The 17,849-nt window shown below is 36.5% G+C and overlaps 1 protein-coding gene across 1 annotated transcript; it reads right to left on the reverse strand.

Moving 5' to 3' along the window:
* Positions 1 to 3,920: 3,920 nt before the first annotated feature.
* Positions 3,921 to 4,390, reverse strand: LOC131617445 (senescence associated gene 20-like). Its single transcript, XM_058888732.1, has one exon. It carries the CDS (start codon positions 4,384 to 4,386, stop codon positions 3,922 to 3,924), a length of 465 nt encoding a protein of 154 aa, XP_058744715.1. The 5' UTR covers positions 4,387 to 4,390; the 3' UTR covers position 3,921.
* Between the last annotated feature and the right edge of the window lie 13,459 nt (positions 4,391 to 17,849).

Below are 17,849 nucleotides of genomic sequence, written 5' to 3' on the forward strand. Positions count from 1 at the left end.
AATCCGAAAACAAAAAATAAATAAACCCGACCACTACTGGGTGTGCCTAACCCTATCTCCCTGGGACCTCCTCTGCCGCCTGTATGCCGCCGCACGGCCCGCATCAGTGACGATCATCTCCATCACGGCCACTGCCTCTGGACCGCCCTGCTGAACGACACCTAGATCCAACGCGTCCCACCCAAGCATCTCTATCCGCTGGCAAATCGGCATGAGATCAATGGCGTGGTCATCCTCGGCCGGCTGGTTCTACAGGATCTCCTCGTGTGCTGGCCTAGGAGCGCCGGGAACGTCGGTTCTCAGCAGAGGATGTGACACCCGATAGAACCATGTGACGTATCCCTCCTCACTGTGCCAGTCCTGTGTGACCCGAGTGAGACGGTACTTCTGCGGTACCACATGATGCTGCCAGTCCTCCCATATGGCAGTGAGCTGCACTCGGGTCACTGTGTCGGGAGCAGCCTCAAAGGGTGACCTGGGTATCCGCTGCACGAATCCGAACTGACACATGCACCGCTCAGGGAGATACCGGACCATGATGGTCGTCAAAGGGGACAATCTGAGCGTAGTCACTGAACGGCCTCCAGGTGACGTCGTCGTGCATCGTGTGGTCCAGGTATCCACGGTATTGTCCCATCGCATCGTTCTCCCTCTGGAGAACGTATCTGGCGGCCCTGGGCATGGCGTCCACGTACGCAAGATCGATGTGAAAGCCGTGGATGCGGGAGAAGTAGGAGATGATCCAGCTCTGAAACAGAAACACGATAATGTATTAAAAATAAATACGAAACATAAATAAATAAATAAATACGATAATGTATTAAAATAAAACGTACCGTAAGTAGTGTGCAGGATCCGACCAACTGCCTCGTCCTCCAGTTGGAGGCCTCATTCAGCTTCTGGTAGAGGTATGCTAGAGTAGCTTCCCCCCAGTTCCACTGGTGAACGGTATCCAGGTCCATGAAGTAGCGGAGGTAGGTCACGTCGACGTACGTTGCACTCTTGTCCACAAAGCATGCAGCGCCTACCACATGCATGTACCAACACCGAAGAGCGCAACCGCGGTGATAGTGTGTGAATAGCTCGTCACCCGCCTCCTCAGCCTCGGCCGCCGCGTCCAGGTGGTGCTCAAAATAGCAGCTCAGTGTGGTGAACCGGACATGAGGCCCAGATGTCGTGACGCACTCAAAGTGAGCAACCTCGTGCTCCATGCCCAAATAGAGCGTCATCCACTCAATGGCCTCGACCCTCTGGATCCGGGAGTGGTGCAACAGCGGCCCCCTAATCGGCAGGTGGAGAAGACACTGCACGTCATGCAAGGTGATCGTCATCTCCCCAACCGGCAAGTGGAAAGAGGACGTCTCCTTGTGCCAGCGCTCCACAAATGCCCCCTGCATGCCCCTCGCACATGGTCGTTAAACCACTCAGCTGCTGGTTTAAACAGACTGAAAATCTTCCGGGCGTGGTTCACCATTTTCAACGGCTCTCTCTCCTGTTACAAAAAAAAAACAAATAAGCGACATATATTAAATAAGCGACAAATAAACGGTTAAATTATAAAAAATGGTGACAAATAAACGGTTAAATTATAAAAAATACCTCTCCCTCCCAGATACGCCGAGCGACGTGATCGTGGTAGTGAATCAGCACGGAAGTGTCAAAGGGCCCTCCCGGATAGCTGTCCTCCTGCTCATCCTCCTCCCCGGCTGGAGGGTCAACATCCGGTACCCCCTCCGGCTCGTGGTAGGGCACTGCCGCCACCTTCTCCTCATCCTCCTCCTCCTCCTCCTCTCGCTGGCGGGAAGAAGATACCCGAGCCAGCCGACTCCTAGTTCCTAAAGCAGATGTACCCTCTCCCTCGTCCACGGGAACTCGCACACGTCGTCCCCGGCCCTGCCCCCGTCCCTGTGTCGACGCCAGCTGCGCAGCCGCCCGCTCGCGTCTAGCCGACGCAGTCTGGGTCTCCCTACCCTGTCTGATGCGTGCTGGTTGGTTGCCTTACATGTTCCTGTAAACAATTGAAATCAATTAATATGCCACACAAAAGAAAAAACTAAAAAAATTGAACTTCTGATACAATTCGGAAGTTCATTTCCGAAACTGGGAATGGAGGTGTTTTCGGAAATGAACTTCCGAAACACCCCTGCGAGGAAGTTTTCTGCAACTTCCATGGCAGACCCCTAAACCAAACATCAAACCTATGTCTACACATTCTAAACATCCTAAATATCAGTATAAACCTAACCTAATACATTTTTTGCTATTTGTAAACACCCTAATATACATTTTAATCATAGATCTTAAAATCAAAATGCTTACCGATTGAATAGATTGGAGGACTTTTGAATGTAATAGAGCAAGTAGATGGAGCCTTTGAGGTAGCTTGGAACTGGTTTGCACAAAAATCTCTTGGGGTTGAGTTTGGAAGAAGATTAGGGTAAATGATTAGGGGGAGGGGGATGTTTTGCTTAATCTGCAAAACGGGCAGTATTTCGGAAATGAACTTCCGAAATACTGTTTTCGAAAATGAACTTCCGAAATAAGACAATTTTTTCAAAAAAAAAAAAAGGCGCTTTCGGAGATGCATCTCCGAAAACACCTTTTTCTTGCATTTCGGAAATGCATTTCCGAAGTTAGGGATAGTTTGGGTTTTTCACCAGAGGTGACCAAGAAGACATGGGGGTTGATAAAGAAATTTTCTTCGAATTTTACATATCTTTTCGTAATGAGTTGAAGTATGCTTGAACTCCCTATAATATAAATTTGCTATAAAAAAAATCAATTTTTTAACATATTCTAATTTGGAGAATCAATAATCACTATGGTATGCCTCTTATGGTAATCAAAATTGAATTGGACCGACCGAATCAATAGTTAAATCGAGAATCGGAATTTTAAATAATTTATTTGGACTTGAAAATCGACATGCAGAAGAACTGAAATTCAAATTGAAAAACTGATATTGTTGGCGATTTCTAAAATCAGATCGAATTTCTACTGTTTGATTCTATTTTCTTATTTATATTTTCTTTTCATTTATTTTTGTTTGCTTCTTTTGAGTTATGTTATTGATATTTGATAGTTGATTATAATATTAATGATATTTAATTTTATGTTATCTCATCATTTTCTTTTATTGCATTGTACTATATCTTTCACTAAAAAAATATATTTCAAGTCACAAATTCCGATTAACTTTGATTATATTAACTGGTTATTCATAAAACTCCAATTCATAATAATAATAATAATAATAATAATAATAATAATAATAATAATAATAATAATAATTATTATTATTATTATTATTATTATTATTATTATTATTATTATTATTATTATTATTATTATTATTATTATTATTATTATAATAACTTTAAATATCACAAAATTTTATTCTTTATAATATACTGTAATTATTAATGGATTTTCTTTATTATTATATTATAAAAATTAATAGTGTTTCAATTTGAAATTATTATTTACACTATAATGATTATCAATAATAAATTACAGTAATAAAATGATAATTTAATAAATTATTTCCGTGCATCACAGGTGATATAAATAAAAATGTTTATTTATTTATAACCAATTCGACCCAAGTTCAACTTTAATCTAACCTTAAAATCCAGAATCTATAAATACACCTTCTAATATCCGGCCTAATTTTGATTAACTTATTCTTAATTATACTCTCCTTCTGTCTCATCATGCTTATATTTGCCAAACAAAATGTAGGAATAAAGATGGAAAAAAATGTCAATATCGTTAATGTTTCATACGTTAATAAAAACAAAAAGATAAATACCTAATTCATTAAAATAAAATAAGATAAAAGAGTGGAAGCAATTTTTCCTTATATAAATATAATAACAAGACTTAGTTTGATTTTAAAAAAAAAAAAACCTTTTCTAGTAGCTAGATTGTAAGAATGAGTCCAGGAACAGAAGCATCACAAAGCTTACTCTTCCAAATACATCTACAGCTTGAACCAACAACAACATCTTCTGGATAGAAACCAAGTTTAGTAACAGTTACCGAAGTGTTAACATATTCTCTAACTTCAGTAATTATTCCCTCACTAATAGACCATGCATGAACCCACCACATCATGCTTTTTTCATCATACCCTTCAGCAACAATCACTGATCCAAAACATAGTATGAGATTAGGAACTAGAGATTTTTGAGATGATGATGATGATGGTGATGAGCCTGTGAGGAAAGAGACTAAGTAGTGACGATGGCATGGAGGACCATGGAACCACCATTCTAAATCTGAGGCAAGAAGATGTTGCATTGTTTTTGTGTCTTTGGAAACTAAGGCTTTGTATAAGTCAGTTACTAGTTTCTTGTTGTGTTCATCTCTCTCTATTATAGGCATATCTTTGAGATGAATTAATGTGTATGGTGAGAAGGAGAATGAAAATGAATGGTGAGAGTGGGGGTGAGAGTGGGAGTGAGAGTGTTCTTATATATTAATGGTTGGAGGTGACATGAGATGAGTGAAAACGACAGATGAATTAAAATATGTAATTAACTGATTAATTGGTTCAATATTTTATCATTGTTTCAATTAGTCTAAATAGACATAAATTACATTTTTTAAGGCAAAAAAGTAAAATGTTGAGTTTTAAATGTATTCCACCATTTTGGTTTTGTACATTCTTACACCATTTCAAATACTTATATTTCACTACGCCAAACAAGGAAAAAGACAGCGCTTTTTTTGGCTTTAGACAGTGCTTTAAAGCGCTATCTATTCCTCCGCTGCCGTAGGTAAAGGCAGCGCTTTTTTTCACCTTGAAAGCGCTGCTAAATGCACCCTTTAGCCAGCACTTTTACCTATAAAGCGCTGTTAAAGGCCCCCTTTAGACAGCGCTTTTATATTAAAAGCGCTGCTAACGACCCACTTTAGACAGCGCTTTTATGAAACAATTTTTAAGAAAAAGCCTCTTAAAAGCGCTGCTAAAGGCCACCTTTAGGCAGCGCTTTTCTCACAAGCGCTGCTAAAGGCCACCTTTAGGCAGCGCTTTTCTCACAAGCGCTGCTAAAGGCCCAATTTAGCCAGCACTTTTATCTTAAAAGCGCTGTTAAAGGCCCCATTTAGGCAGCGCTTTTCTGAACAAAATTTTTAAAGAGCTTTTAGGCAGCGCTTCTCTTGTAAAGCGCTGTCTAATGTCCACGAAATTTTTAGATGCACCTATTTAAAAAAGGCTTGCCCCAGGTTTTCACCACATTTTGCACCTGTATATACCATTACAAATTTCACATATAAACAACAAAAAAAAAACTCTATTTTTCAGAGCTAAGATGCTAAGAATATATATATATATACGAATAAACTTTGTATTTTTTATATGCTAAGATGCTAAGAATATATTAATAAACAACAACAAAATCACATCCAATTCAATGAAAACAATTGCATCATCCAAAACATTTTTACCCAAAACAACAAAATTACATCCAATTCAATGAAATCAATTACACAAAATTACATCCAAGTCAAAAGGATGCTAAATATCTACTTTTTCTTCTTGCCAGCAACTGTAACCTTTTTTACCCTTCAATATCCTGCAATTGCATCAAACCATTACAATCACAAAACAGAATAATAGAAAACCAAAAACAAAATAATATAAAGGTGAAAAACATTCTACATTAGTGTCCCTAAAACCATTCTACATTTGCCACGAATGTATTTCAAACGGCCTACATATCACTAAATAATCTATGTAGATAAATCAAATATTGCAACATACACTTGGCTATACTCAAAATTCTCATCAATTATAGTAAAATTTCAATATACCTATACAACTTTCAACTCAATCATGAATTGACACCATTCATCCTTAAGTTCATCCAACTTAGATCTTGAGTAAGTAGCACACTTGAAGTCATCAAAGTACTACAAAATAATATGACATGGTATGTTTAAGTTAAAACTATTTAATTATATGAGAAATATGTGTTAAATATTAAAATAACTCTTAAGTTAGAAATCCATACCTTGGACGAAATCTCTATTTGATTCGAAAGAAGAATTTCTTTCATAAACTGCAACATGTAAAAACCGCAATCTACTTCATTACGCTGCCCAGGACACTACACATGGAAAGAAAATATGGATAAGGCCTAAGTTTTATCACGTATCATCGCTATTTATATAATCAAAATTGTGATAATTAATTAATATCCCTCTCCACCTATGCATTTGAGGCTGAATTTTGATAATGTGGCTACTGAAATGCTTATATATGAGTTGATAAAAAAATTGTTTCACAATTCACATTGATAGGACTAATATAAATACAAAAGCAATTTGTTCAATTACTAGGAGAAAATAACTACACTACAGTTATTCATGTTCTTCATGCATTGATGCTCAATAGTTTTTCTTGCTAGTACCATAGTCTAACAATACAATTTGATATTGAAAGATATATGGATAATGGTTTGTATAGATATGCATCGACACATCAAACCTCACCATGTATATGTACTATGTTGTTGAATGTACGTTTTTTTATCAATGTGAGTTTTTGTGAAATTGCCATGAGTTGGCTGCCGACAAGCTCAAACATTGTATTTTCGTGACACCTTCAATATACATTGGGACATGAAGTTTTATGTGTCAATGTGGATCCAAACAGACCATTACTTGCTACCGCTGTAGATAACTTAAAATTGTAGTGCAGTAGTTGAAATCACAAATATAGGCCCCCTTTTAAAACTTGTGGAATTCACATGAATTCTAACTAGGATAGTGTACTTCTACCTAGAAATGGTATTGCTTTTCAAGCTCGCCAGATAACTATCACAGTAAGAAATAAAAGGCTCTACTGCTGCGACTGACAAAATAGTCTCTACTATTGAAAAACCTGTACAGAAGACACCACCAGTTTCATCTGTAGTGATGTTGTCCAAAAGTTTTACCGCAGACGGTAAACTTTGTACTGCTGATGGTTCTATAGTTGCTAAGAAGGTTAACACACCGACTTCAATAACTTCATCTATTGCTACTGATCCTACTATTAAGCCAAGTATGGGTGAAGTTAAATCATCGACACTCACTATTTTAGGTTCGGGAATAATTTTGTTCCTTCAATAGAGCTAACAGGTGCTGATGCTCAATCAAAAGAGTCCATTAATACATATAATCGCTTATCGAATAAGTGCTTATGTATAAGCTATTCTTATTAGAAACAGAGGAACATAGAAAAGAATAAGAAAAATAAATAGCAAAGAATGAGTAAATTTGACATTGATTACCTTAAAGGCTATAAAATCAGTACAAGTTGCTTGATTTCAGTTTCAGTTTCTATTTCTTTGTTTGGACAAAGAAGAACGGCGAATGATATCAGCACCCTAGAAGTAGAACGAGGAATGACGACTGGGAATGGTAGGGTTTTTAGTTTGAGTAGAAGAAGAACGAGAATCGATTTTGGATTTTATTGTTTTCAGTTTGAGAAGAAGAAGAACGAGAATCGATTTGGGATTTTAGGGTTTTCAGTTTGAGAGGAAGAAGAACGAGAATTGATTTGGGATTTAGGGTTTTCACGTTTGAGAAGAAGAACGAATAACAAAGAAACCTGTTCGTATAGGCGCTTTCTCATTATTTTAGAAATTTTGAGGTTTTTAATTACCTAAGGCAGAGATGGCTTATGTATTAACTTTAGGCAGCGCTTTGGTCTTTAGCAGCGCTGTCCAACGTGAGACTTTAGTAGCGCTTCTACTAAAATTTTAATTTTTTATTTTTTTTACTTATAGCTACGCTTTGGGAAAAAAGCGCTGCCTATGCAAACGGCCTATAGCAGCGCTTTTATGAAGTGCTGTCTAAAGTAAGTCTTTGGTAGCGCTTATGCTCAAGTTTTAATTTATTATTTTTCTAAGAACATATAGCAGCGCTTTTTTTAAAAGCGCTGTCTATGTAGTGCTGTCTAAAGTCAATTTTGTAGTAGTGTTGGTATGGTAATGTTTACATGTATGAATGATTGGTTCACTGCTTAATAAATGTTGAAATAGGAAAGTTTATAGATGAAAAAGATAATTGTACCAATGTGTTCACTACTAAAGAGATATTTTTAGTATTATAATCTATAATCATTAAGAATAAAAAATATGCGATACATAGGATGTGACGGTTCCTTGAAAAACACTGTCTTTTCTAGGTTACGACGGTTGCCAAAGCGATTTTGGACAACTGCCTATTTAAATTTTTTTTAAGTTATAAAAGTCACGATGCTTGGTACCCTAATCATCCTAAACCCTAATTTGCGACGGTTGATTCACCCGTCGTTCCCCAAATTTATACAATGTGGCCAACCGGTCTTTATAAATGCCCCGACGGTTGGGATTCCAACCGCCCTAGTACTATAGTTGTGACCGTTGCGTAACAGTTGTCCACCTAGTTTTCCACAAGTGCGCTAACTATTTGGCAAAATAAGGAAGACGAAACACAAATTTTGAAAATGCTTATCTGCTTCTGGGCTACGACATTTTTTCTCATTCGATTTGCATCGTTCAATTTGAAAGTTGTGGCATTACATTCAATTTGGAATCTGCTTAGTTTCTTTTAGTTCAACATTTGATTTATGTGTAAGGACATGTTTACAGAATGTTGCTTCTATTTTCATATGGAATCCTAATTTAACGATTTTACTTCTTTCTATTTGTTTTTCATCTGTTGTTGCTTTGCTACTCCTTGTTTCCGTTCTTCAACTTTGTTTGTGAATCCCAAGTCAGCTCTCTACAAATGCTTGTGTGTCTTTGAGTTATTATTTCATCCTTAACTTTGAGTCAGAATCAAACATCAAAATTAGAGATACAAAAAAAAGTTTTGGATAACAAATGTAAGGGATTGTTTGGTTTTAGAGATTCTGTCATATGTAACTAATCTTGCTCTTGTAGTACGTTCTTACAATAGGTAAATAACGGTCCAAAATGAATTTGTCCAAATTATATTATATAAATGTTACTTGTTTTCGATATTTAAACTAGTAATTTGTGGAAACTGAGAAGCTAATTGTGAAATCATATCTTGAAATTTTGTCAACATTGTTGAAATTCTCTTTACTAAAATTACTGCCTTTAAATCTTATGTGTATTGCTCAAAACAAAAATTCTTGGGTGTTAATTTGTGTTTGGTTATTGGAGTATTAAAGTTGATTTGTGTTGAAGTTGGTTCTTGGATGTTAGTTTGTGTTTCCGACATGCTGATATTATTGCTTGTTTTTTATATGTTGTTGTTACTGTTTGTGAATAAGTGAATCTTTTAAACTATATTATAAAATGTTAGTTGTATAGAATTTCTTTCCAACTAATTTCCTCAACCATTTCCTCACTAAATTTTTGAAATACATTAAATGAGTAAGTGTGGTGTGTGCAACTGATTGCAGTGCCTTGGAGTTAGTTGTGTGTTTGAAGTTGTCGATCTCTGTAAAATTAATTTGAGAATTTATTAATGTAGTAACTGGATCTATTTTGCTACATTCATAATACGAGTTTTTTTTTGTGCTACAGAACCTAATTCCTGAAAAATACTTCCCCTGTTTTATTTATTTTTGTTGTATTGATTTGGCTTTCGATTGATCATGTGATGTGTCTGTTCTTTCACGTTCATTAATGCAGCTGCTCTCGACTCTTGGGACATAGCAGTACCATTTATTTATTTTAGTACTTTATCTCTATATGTGATATTAATTATAATCAGGGTTTTAAAAATGGTTGTGGTCGCGTCACTGTCGTGTTAAGGATTTACGATTTCGGTTGGTACAAGTGTCACAATATTGGTTGCGTTTATCACAGTGGTAAATAACCATAATTCGTTCTTTAAAGTACACAATGGTGATAACGATACGGTATTGGCATCTTCTGATAGCGTTTTGTCGCGTCCATTTTCACAGTCGTGGACCATTTTTTAAAACTCTGATTGTAATGTTAATACGTATATCTAATTCACAACCGTTGGTATTATGGAGAATTTCGAAAAAATGCTATTTTCATTGTTAACTTTGATGTTATGGTCTAGATTGGATTGAAACTCGATGTCATGATTGTTGCTCTCATGTGGTTCAGAGAATGCATTTGTGTTAAAACTTATGAGCCAAAGTTTTATTATCTATGTCTTCTACTAATATAACTCAAGGGAATAAACTAGGAGTTATGGTAATTGTGTATATGGGTTGGGTAGACATTCCTTTTTTAACTAAAAATATAATGATGCTATATGATATATTCAAATTCTTCATTATCTTAAACCCTTACTCACACAAGTTTAATATCCAATCTGGATTTAATTACCTTAATTTTTATTTATGTGCTCATTCAATTTGCTCTTTTACATGTGCAGGAAAAATCACAAGCTGCAATTTAGGACTCTTTGTCTGAAAATGAATCGTTTGAGAAAGTCTATAGAAAAGAACATTCTGTATATGTTCTTTGTATGAGACTCGGAGTAACACCATCTCAAATGAATAGATCTACGAGAACAACGTCTTCTTCTAAAGTGAATGAAACAATAAAGGAAATGCAAGAAGAAATTGTTGAACTTAAAGAGAAGAATTCAAAAATTGATGAATAGGTGGAGGAAAACATATTATTAAAGCAAAGGGACAATGCTATGAAGGAGGAAATCACACTCATAATGTAAATGCAAATTTCTAGTGGAAGACGGATATATTATTTTTTATACATCTAATTGTCATACCCCAATTTTTGACCTAAGATACCACCTCATATCATTTGCATATGCATCATTTGCATCTCTAACAAATTGCATAGCTTGTGTTTGTTACTTGTGACTCAGCAGGATTTAATCAAGAAATCACTCATCAGTACAAGTAACAATCAATTAGGGTTTTGTTCTCCCTTCATCTCAAATGAACCATCTTCATCAACAATCAACATTTGGTCCTCAGAGATTCATTTCAACAAGCTTAAAGGCACTGAATCAACCAGATTAGGGTTTTGACTGAAGATAGCATACTCCTGACTTCTGCTCAGGATTTGGCCTAATAACTTGGGACATGACATCAAGACCCCAAGTACATCACTTTGACCTAATCCATTGACTCAGAACATCTCCTACACAAGGATTGATCAACAGTGAAAATTCAAATCATCAGATAAGGGTCTTGAACTATCAGGGACCAAAATCAGGGATCACATTTGGGAAACCCTAAAAATCCCCAGGAAGTAAATCAAAGGTTTCAATCATCTTTAAATAATCCCTATGACAATATACAATGGAAATTGCATCTCAATTCAAGATCCACAGTCATCAATTTCATCAGGTCGACAATTAGGGTTTTTGACCTAATTCATCTGAACAACTGACTTTTTAATCAGGACATGGTGCCACAACTCAAACCATGGCTCAATATCCTCTAATGCTTCAATGTGATCCATTCATACCATTCATTTGGTGAGGATAGCCTGTTTCATTTGAAATCTCCAAAAACGCAATTCGTCTGAAAAAGTCAACTGTATAAGATCACCATTGACTTTTGGGGAATTTTGGTCAACCATGACTTTTGAAGTTTTGAATCATCAATATATGATATATGAAGTCATTTGATCAAGAAAAATCAAGAAAATCAATCAAGAATCAAAAAGTCAAAAGTTTGACTTTTCATACTTAGAAAAATTTCTAAGTGTTTTTCATGGTTTTTTCCAAACTTTGGAAGGGAATTTCTCAAAATTTCACCTACAAACTGAAAAAAACTTCCAACATGAAAGTTGTAGATTTTGATCCAATAAACAACTTTGACACATATAAATTTTTTCCATAAGATCAACCATTTAAGAGATATGGAGCTTCAAAGTTGGCATCTTTGGAAAATTTCACTTGAAACTTCATTTTTCTCAAAGTTCATGGATCTTTTTCACCCATTTCCTTAAGGGTCTTGAAGAAACTTTCAACTAGGGTTTTGAAGTATGTAACATGAGCTTTCCAAAATGTCCAAGAGCATGAAAAAATATGGAGTGTAGCCATGGTTTTGAATTTTGACATTAGTGAACTTTTCACTTGAAATTACATGCCATTTTCACTAAGTTATGAACCAATTTGCCAAATGATCCAAATAATGATGCATAGATGCAATAATTGGTAGATATTTTCTTATTTGAGATCAGAATGGGAGAGGATAAGAAGCTTGAGAAATAACCATGGTTAAGTCACTTTTAACCATTTGCATTTAATGTGAAAGATTCCATTTTATCTCTTAAGCCAAATCATCATTCTTGATCAACTTGCAAGAGCTTTGTATTCAGAAACTTTGGCCTATAAATAGAGGTCCTTACCTCATTCAAAATCACACCAAAACCTCATAAACATAGGTTTTCTCTTCCTTTCTTAGAATACAAGTTTCATGGTTTTCAAAAGAGGTAAAATTCTCAACCTCTAAACCTTTGATGTTCTAAGCAAAGTGATGCTTCTAACACTTCCCAAATACCATATGGAAGTTGTTTGAACCTTTGAAACCTTCCAAAAACACCTCAAACTCAGAATCATCATCTCACCTCCAAATATGCATAACACTAGCCTTATCATGCCAAAATGAAATCCAGGCCAATTCTGTCCAAGTTAATCATCCAAACACATTCCATATACCATATATGAACTGCTCCAACCATCATACATGATCTGAAACACCAAAATCACTAAGCTTGATCCTCACTTGAACCATACTGCAGATCGAGTACCATGGATTGATCAAGAGGTTTTCAAATTGTTCCAAGCATCCAAACATGTTCCATAAGGTCCACTGAAGGTGTTCAGATCAAGAAACAACATCTGGAATCCCTCATTTGCAGAATTCGATTTCCAGTTTTGCCATTTTTAAGGTAAGCTCTCTTGAACTTCAAACTCATACATACACGCATCATAAATGAAATATTGCTTTGCCATCTTGTTTCTGCATATGCATGGATCATTAACCCTCAATCAATTGCCAATTATCTTGCACAAACACGATTTCAGATTGAATCATAGAATTAGGGTTCTTCGTGTTCATCAGAAAATTAATGATCTTAGAGTGGAAATAAATGAAATTAAAGGTCACCATCATGTTCCTTGTGAAAAACCGAGTGAAATAGACCCTTTGATCGATCAAAACAACACAGATTTGAAGAAGTTCAAAATTCAGTTAGGGTTGTGTTCTTGGCGCGTTTTTTCGTTCAAAGAATTCAAATATTTGTTTTAAAATATAATGCATTGGAAGCGTATGAATAACAAGCTGCACGCGCAGCTCGCTTGGTTCATGTTTTGAGTAGTAAACACAAGGGCGTGGGTTCAAGCCCTAGTGGAGACATTTCCTTTTTTTTATCACTTTTTTCTTTCAATTTCTTCACAACTTCACCAATTAATTTAACCAATCAAATCAACTTATTTTTTCTTCATTTTTTACACACCTCTTATTTAATATACATATTTTGACAATACCAAAAAAAATCACAAAAAAAGATTTATTTAATATGTTTTTAATTAGGTTTAAAATGATACATTTTTAAGTGTTTTTAAATACTTTAAATTTTGTTTTTCATTTAATTTTCAAACCTAATTATTTGTAAATATATTTTGTGATCAAACCCTAAATCACTTAGGTCTTAATTAAGCATTAACATTTGATTTAAACTTAATTAAGTTGACTTTTGTCAAATTCAAATTGTTTTAAAACAAACGATCATTCTTTTCAAAACAATAAACCATTTCTTTTTGAAACTATTGATTAAATCTTTTTAATTGATCAATTGATTTTCAAAACGATGTGGGGCCTCTCGAATATTAGAGAGTATAAGACCCACTCCTTTTTCTTTTTACACAGTCTTTTTGTTCAAAACAAATAAACTTCTTTCAAAACAAACTTTCAAACTGTTTTCAAACGGCGAAACTTTGCGTCTGTAAATAAATCAATTAACCATGTTTTATGAAATAAAACAGGGGCCTCCACATAGGTATAAGTCCCATTCCAGTACATGAAATTAGGTATTTCATTGTACGCCTCTTGTACATATCTCGATCAATTTGTTTTGTAACTTTTAATAACAAATCAAAAAATGAAGGTTTTCTTTAAATCTTCCCAAAAATACCATGGGCCTCCATGTAGGTATAAGTCCCAAGCCCCTTTGTAAATACCTGTTTACATAGCTTTGAATAAACTCAAGTGGACCTCTCCTCGAGTATAAGTCCCGAGCCCCTGTGTATACAAATGGATCATGCTTACAGGTATATTTCCTTCATAAACTCCATTATATACACACACTTTGTCATATATATAATTGTTCATACCTGTTCATGTTTGTTCATACTTGTTCATGTTTGTTCATATGTGTGATATGTGTGCTTGTTCAACTTAGTACAACACTAGGTTCCCCATAGCCTCCTATTGGGCTTCGTGCAAAGAATCTCCCTAGTTTAGGTTAGGACATAGAGTATGGTTTCCCGGTGAAATCGCTCTAAGAGCTCAAACCAACTATACCATGCCTCCCCTTGGGCTTTGTACAAACGAGTGACCCTCCCATAGCCTCCTCTTGGGCTTACAATGCAAGGACCCTGGATTGTCCCTCCCATAGCCTCCTCTTGGGCTTACAATGCAAGGACCCTCGGATAGCCTCCTCTTGGGCTTCGTACAAGGACCCACGGGCTTCTTATAAGCATCCCCAATATCCAAATCAAATACCCTAGGAGATTAGACATTTATCATCTCTATGATAGGAGTATCTCTTCTATATCATCACAAACAATCAATCAATCAAACTTTTTTTTTGCCACAAGTCTGGCTAATCAATCAAACTTCTTTTTGCCACAAGGCTGGCTAATCAATCAAACCGTTTTGCCACCACACTGGCTGATTAATCAAAGTTTTTGTCACAAGGCTGACTTCATTGAAACTTTTGCCACGAGGCTGGCTGATTAATCAAAACTTTTTGTCACAAGGCTGACTTCATTGAAAGTTTTTGCCACAAGGCTGGTTAAACAACAAAAACATCTTTATCATTCTAAGCGCCATAAGTGGCACAGCCCAGGGCTTATAATGAAAAGATTTTCAAACAAAAATCAAACAGATGTATGTGATGATATTGATTAGATACATCGAACATTTAGATGACATTTGTCTCTTTTCCTTTGCTTCCACTAGCATAAGTGGGAACTACGATTGCTCTGACTTTCTCAACATCCCTTTGAGAATACGTAGGCACAAGGTCGTATCCTTGGTGAGCAAAACTTCTCCCTCAAACCCCTCAAACCTTAGCACCCGTAGACCCCGAGCTACAGATGCTCTGATTCCCTCTAAGGGATATGTATGCAGAGGATCGCGATGATCTTTGCGAGCATAATCAAACAAACACCTTAGGTCCCACCTCTTTCTTACAAGAACCTCCACCAACAAAGGATGAAAAACAAAACAAAGAAACCTATAGAGTACTATAGATACGTTGGGTGCTAATACCTTCCCTTCGTATAACCAACCCTCTTACCCAAGATCTCTCCCCCCACTTTTAGGTTATTGCAGCTTTTTTCCTTTTCCTACTTTGGAAATAATAAAAAGTTTGGTCGGTACAAAAGAAAAATCATTTTTTTGAGCACTCGAGCCCAAAGAAGGCATCAGGTGTCTCATCCCGAAAAAAAGACAACGATTTTTCCCCGCGACAGAAAAATGGCGACTTCACTGGGGACCATCTTTTTATTGTTTCCAAAGGAAGGGTTAATTCTATTTTCTATATTTTTCATTTCATTTTTTGTTACATGTGTGGTTCTGGTTCTGTTACTTGTGTGGTTCTGTTACAAGTGATACATTATGGACAAATCCTAACCCGGATTAAGTACACATAAGAATTAGGTGGAGGGTATAGTCATGTGCAGGCGCACGTGAGAATCCTTCCGCTCAGTGGAGGTTCCTTGTTTGTAATATATGTTTAGAAAGTTTAGTTGCGAAGACATTATTGCTTTCATTGAACTGTAGAAGCTGAGTTGGCTGTAGAACCCCAACCCATCCTGGCCTTATTAGATTGTGGTGCAGAAACTATTCAGGTGAAGACTTGGATTAGTTGTCATGCGGAGAACCACACTCAGACGAGTTTTTCTTGAGAATATTGCTGGCTCATGAGTTTAATTGTGGAAAGCCGGTAATATCCGAAAGAAAGATGTAGACTCTGACGTATCAGTAGAACATGTTTTGCAGGTGATTAACTAGAACTATCCCATGTTTGGTTCTCTGACCTCATGCTCGTGACGCTGGACCTTTGAACCTGTGTGTACCATGTTTGTGTTACCATGTTTGTGTTGCCATGTTTACAGTACCATGTTTGCGTTACCATGTTCGCTTTACCATGTTTGAATATGTGGCATCCATGCATCCATGCATTCATACATCCATAAAAAAATAAAAAAAATCTTTTTCCATAAAAACATGATTTTTTCCAAACAATTAGAGAATTTTCTTTGCAAACATTATAGGATTAGGTTATGGAGTGGGTAAAAAGGCATACCAAGAGGTACGGTTTCAAAGAGCCTAATGTGGAAAGACTGAAAGAGTTAGCGTCTTTTGTACAAGATCCTTCTGATTTTAGGAAAAGCCATGGAAAGCTTTTGCCTATCTTGAACACTCATGTTGATGAAGAACTTCTCAAAACTCTGGTTCAGTTTTATGATCCCGTCTACCGGTGTTTTACCTTTCCAGACTATCAGTTGGTACCAACCTTGGAAGAATATGCCAATCTTTTGGGTATTCATGTGTCTGACAAAATACCTTTCAATGGTTTGGAAGCCATTCCTAAGTCACCAGTCATTGCAACAGGTACCCACTTGAAGAAATCTGAAATAGAGAGTAATTGGACTACCAAAGGAAACCTTCCAGGTTTGCCTTCACAGTTTCTAATAAAGAGAGCCTTTGATTTCATCGAGACTGGGAGCATGATAGCTTTTGAAGCTGTACTAACCTTGCTCATCTATGGGTTGGTTCTGTTTCCCAATATCGACGACTTTGTTGATATCAATGCCATAAAGGTCTTTTTGAATGGAAATCCCGTTCCGACTCTGCTTGGTGACATGTATTTCTCTGTCCATCATAGGAATCACCAAGGTGGTGGAATTATTGTATGTTGTGCACCTCTGTTGTTTAAATGGATTGTTTCACACTTACCTAAGTCTCCCATTTTCACGGAAAACCGGGAAGGTTTACGTTGGTCTCAAAGACTTATGTCTCTTACTAATAATGATATTCAGTGGTATACCTTGGCTCGCTGCGGTACAGAAACCATTGAAAGTTGTGGAGAATTCGCCAACGTACCCCTCATTGGTACACAAGGAGGAACTAACTACAATCCGGTCCTAGCCCGACGACAACTCGGGTATGCAAATTCAACTAAACCCATTGGCCCTACAGTGGAAAGCTACTTCTATCAGGAAGGAAATGATCCTCAAGGGTTGAAAACAAAAATGGTGAAAGCCTGGTACGACATCCGATGGAAAGAAAAAGGTGAGATAAGGAACTGTATCGCTACGAACGCCTACATCTGTTGGGTAAAGAAAAGGGCAAAGGAGTTTCAAATGCCTTATGATTATGAAAAACCCATGTTCCCTGTGGTACCTCAACGGCCCAACATTCCCGCTATGGAGGAATACCAAGACACTTTGACCAAGATGAGGATAGAAAAAGACGCTTGGGAAGAAAAGTTTCGAAGAACTGATGTGGAAAATAGAAAGTTGAAGAAACAAGTGAAAGAACATGAAGAAACTCTCTATTATCAGGATGGATGGCTCATGAACAAAGATGAGAAGATCCGTCGGAAAGATGCCGCAATCAGAAGATACATCAAAGAAAGCAAGAAAAAGCTTGA

This window comes from Vicia villosa, linkage group LG7 (genome assembly GCF_029867415.1).
Source record: "Vicia villosa cultivar HV-30 ecotype Madison, WI linkage group LG7, Vvil1.0, whole genome shotgun sequence".
Taxonomy (NCBI): Eukaryota; Viridiplantae; Streptophyta; class Magnoliopsida; order Fabales; family Fabaceae; genus Vicia; species Vicia villosa.